We start from the raw sequence: 2,941 nt of genomic DNA, 5'->3' as shown, positions 1-2,941 counted from the left end.
GTATTTGTAGCTTTGCTAAGAATTCAACCATGGATGCCGAAGGCATTGGCCAGCAGACGCTCGATTTTCTGGAACCATTTCTAACATCGGGATGAGGAAATCTGTAAACTGTGCAGCATCTTCATGCTGCCAGCCATACTTTTCCACAAGTACATCGGAGAGGCTCCAGGGCTTCAGCTTGGTGATGTGCTGCAGTTCTCCTCTGTGATTGAAGAATTCCTGAGAATATTTTCCAGATAGAGCAGTGCCTTGGGATATTGCCTAGCAGCTCTATGATGTGGGCTATGTGGTCTTCATCCCTGGAATAGTCTTCCCCGGAATGTGGTTCAAACAAATAGTCTCTGGTTGCAAGCTCAAATGCCATGGATGCTGTGCTCCAAATGTCTGCAGGCGTGCTGTAGCCTGCTCCTATCAGCACCTCTATGGATCTATACTGACACATCTGGATGTCCTCGGTGAAGTGTTTATGCACCCAACAAGCATTTCCCAGGTCAGCAATTTTTACTCTAATTTTATCTGCGTTCCAAGGATCCAGGGGGTTCACCAACAAGTCAGCCGCCCAGGTCTTTGTTTTTGGCAAATCCCCAGTACTGGAGGCTGAAACCGTCCTGCTTCTGTCATGGGAAGGACTGCTTTCTTCCTGCTTGGTAAGTGGCGATCCCTCAGAAAGCACAGAGCCACAGGCCACAGGTTCTAAAGGCCCGGAAAGCAATGCGGTGGAAAACTCTGGATACTGGGACTCTGAAATCTTATGTTGTCCGTTTGGCAATTCACCATTGAATTGTTCATAGGAGCTGCTCTATGTGTAATCACTTTCTGCATTTGGCTCATCAGGGTTATACTCCTCGGGATTTGGGCAGTCATCTTCATCATCCTCTTCATCTTCCAGCTGCTGTTCCAGTAAGAACGGCCCATTCTCAATATGGCCATTTGCTTTGGGTGACTCAATCCATGTAGGGTCTATGTTCCCAAGTTCTTGATCGACATCGTCTTCATCCTTCTCAACATTTTCTTCCTCAGCCTCTTCTTTCTCTTCCTGGTCTTCAGCTTCACCATTGTCCTTTGTGGTCTCTTCCTCGGCCGTCTCCTCTAATACGGCTTTTAGTTTCACCTCCGGGCGGAATTCATCATCTTGCTCGTCGGAAGGTAGAGAAGACCTGATGTTTTCCTCTATTATTTTCCTTTCAGCTTCTTGCTCCAATCCTTCTAGCTCCTGCAGGCGTTTTTCCGATAACTCAGCCTGGCTCTTCTGTTTCTTTTTCAGCTTTTTCTTCTTATTTTTAGATACTTTTCCTATAGGTTTTTGCTGTGGAGCCGTACTCACTTCAGACCCTGAAGGAGGAGGAGCACCTGCTTTCCGCCACTCAGTCGCCTCTGCTGCCATTCTTCTCACATATGCATCATCCACACACATCAGGATGTTTTCTGGCTTTGTGTCAGTATGAATAATCTTGCACTTACTGTGTAGACAATCTAAACCTTGGAGGACCTGTCGAACGATACTCTTCATACAACGTACTGGGAGGCCCTGATAGCTGGACTTGATGATCCACTTGAGGAGATGGTGGCCAAGCACTTTGAAGACCACGCACACATGTATTACATTCATGCCTGAAATCTTGAAATTATCAATGAGCTGTACCACCATGTCTTTGTTTGGGTCATTGGGATCACTTTCTTGAACACATTTGAGCAATTTTATTTCATCCAAGGCTGTCTCTCTGTAATGCTGGGCACTTTTTACAACTTTCATTGCAACAAATCTTTTGCCCTGCATATCCCAGCACAGCCAGACAGTAAAGTTCCCCCATCCTAGCTTTCTAATGACATGATATCGACCATTGAAGAGGTCTCCAATTTTCACTGGATGATAGCCACCTTTACAGTAATCCGCAGGGTCCTCCTGTTCCTCATCGTCTGATCTCAGGATCTCCTCCTCTGGCTCTGGGGGAGTAGGGTCTGGTAGTGGTGGTGGTGGTGGTGGAGGAGGTGGAGCAGGAGGAACTAAAGGAGCTTTCTGTTGAGGCTCAGGCCTTTCTGAAGAGGACGACTTCTTGGAGTTAACTGACATCAGCAGCTCAATCTTCTGCTTGAATTTTTTCCGGATGTTTCTCTCTTTTTGGCCTCCGCTTTCGGGCCTGAATGGCCAGCACTTTCTGGGAGCTCATCTGGCCGGCGGGGCGGGGGTGGGGGTGGGGGGTGGGGGGTGGTGCTTCGCACAGTGGCCACGACGCGGGAGCCCAGCCGAGCAGGGTTGCAGCCTCCAGTCCCTCCGCCTGCCGGCCGGGAGGTGGCAGGAACCGCGCCTGCGCCGCCGCCTCTCCTTTATAGGTCTAGTTTTAATGTTTGGCAAGTTGAAACCCAATTTTTCCAGCACCATTTATTAAAGAGGCTATCTTTCCTCCAGTGAGGATGGTTGGCTCCTTTGTCAAAGAGGAGGTGGCTGAATGTGTCTGGAGTTGTTTCTGCATCTTCTAATCTGTTCCACTGGTCCTCAGGTCTGTTTCTTTGCCAGTACCATGGTGTTTTTATCACAGTAGCTTTGTAGTATAGTTTCAAGTTGGGGGTTGTGATACCCCAGGCCGTGTCTCTGTTACTAGAATTGCTTTTGCTATTCTAGGTCTCTTCTTGTTCCAAATGAATTTTTGGATTGTTTTCTCAAGGTCCGTGAAGTATGCTGCTGGGATTTCAATTGGGATTGCATTGAATGTATATATAGCAGTTTTGGAAGTATGGCCATTTTCACTATATTAATCCTTCCTACCCAGGAGCAGGGCATGTCTTTCCATTTTCTGATATCATCTTCCATCTCTCTTTTCAGAGTGCTATAGTTTTCAGAGAAGAGGTCTTTGATTTCTTTTGTTAGGTTGATTCCTAGGTATTTCAGTTTTTTGGATGCTATTGTGAAAGGAATTGTTTGCCCTATTTCTCTCTCAGTGAG

The 2,941-nt window shown here is 47.1% G+C and overlaps 1 protein-coding gene across 1 annotated transcript; it reads right to left on the bottom strand.

Moving 5' to 3' along the window:
• Positions 1-2,156, bottom strand: LOC101699614 (SRSF protein kinase 2-like). The gene is given in 3 exon segments (XM_021243207.2): positions 1-247; positions 249-693; positions 814-2,156. Coding segments are annotated over 3 exon segments (1,935 nt in total). The 5' UTR covers positions 2,072-2,156; the 3' UTR covers positions 1-15.
• Between the last annotated feature and the right edge of the window lie 785 nt (positions 2,157-2,941).

Source organism: Heterocephalus glaber, unplaced genomic scaffold (genome assembly GCF_053883595.1).
Source record: "Heterocephalus glaber isolate CG9 unplaced genomic scaffold, H.glaber_assembly_v1.0 deba00001606, whole genome shotgun sequence".
NCBI classification, from domain to species: domain Eukaryota; kingdom Metazoa; phylum Chordata; class Mammalia; order Rodentia; family Bathyergidae; genus Heterocephalus; species Heterocephalus glaber.
This window is presented reverse-complemented; position numbering and strand designations above follow the sequence as displayed.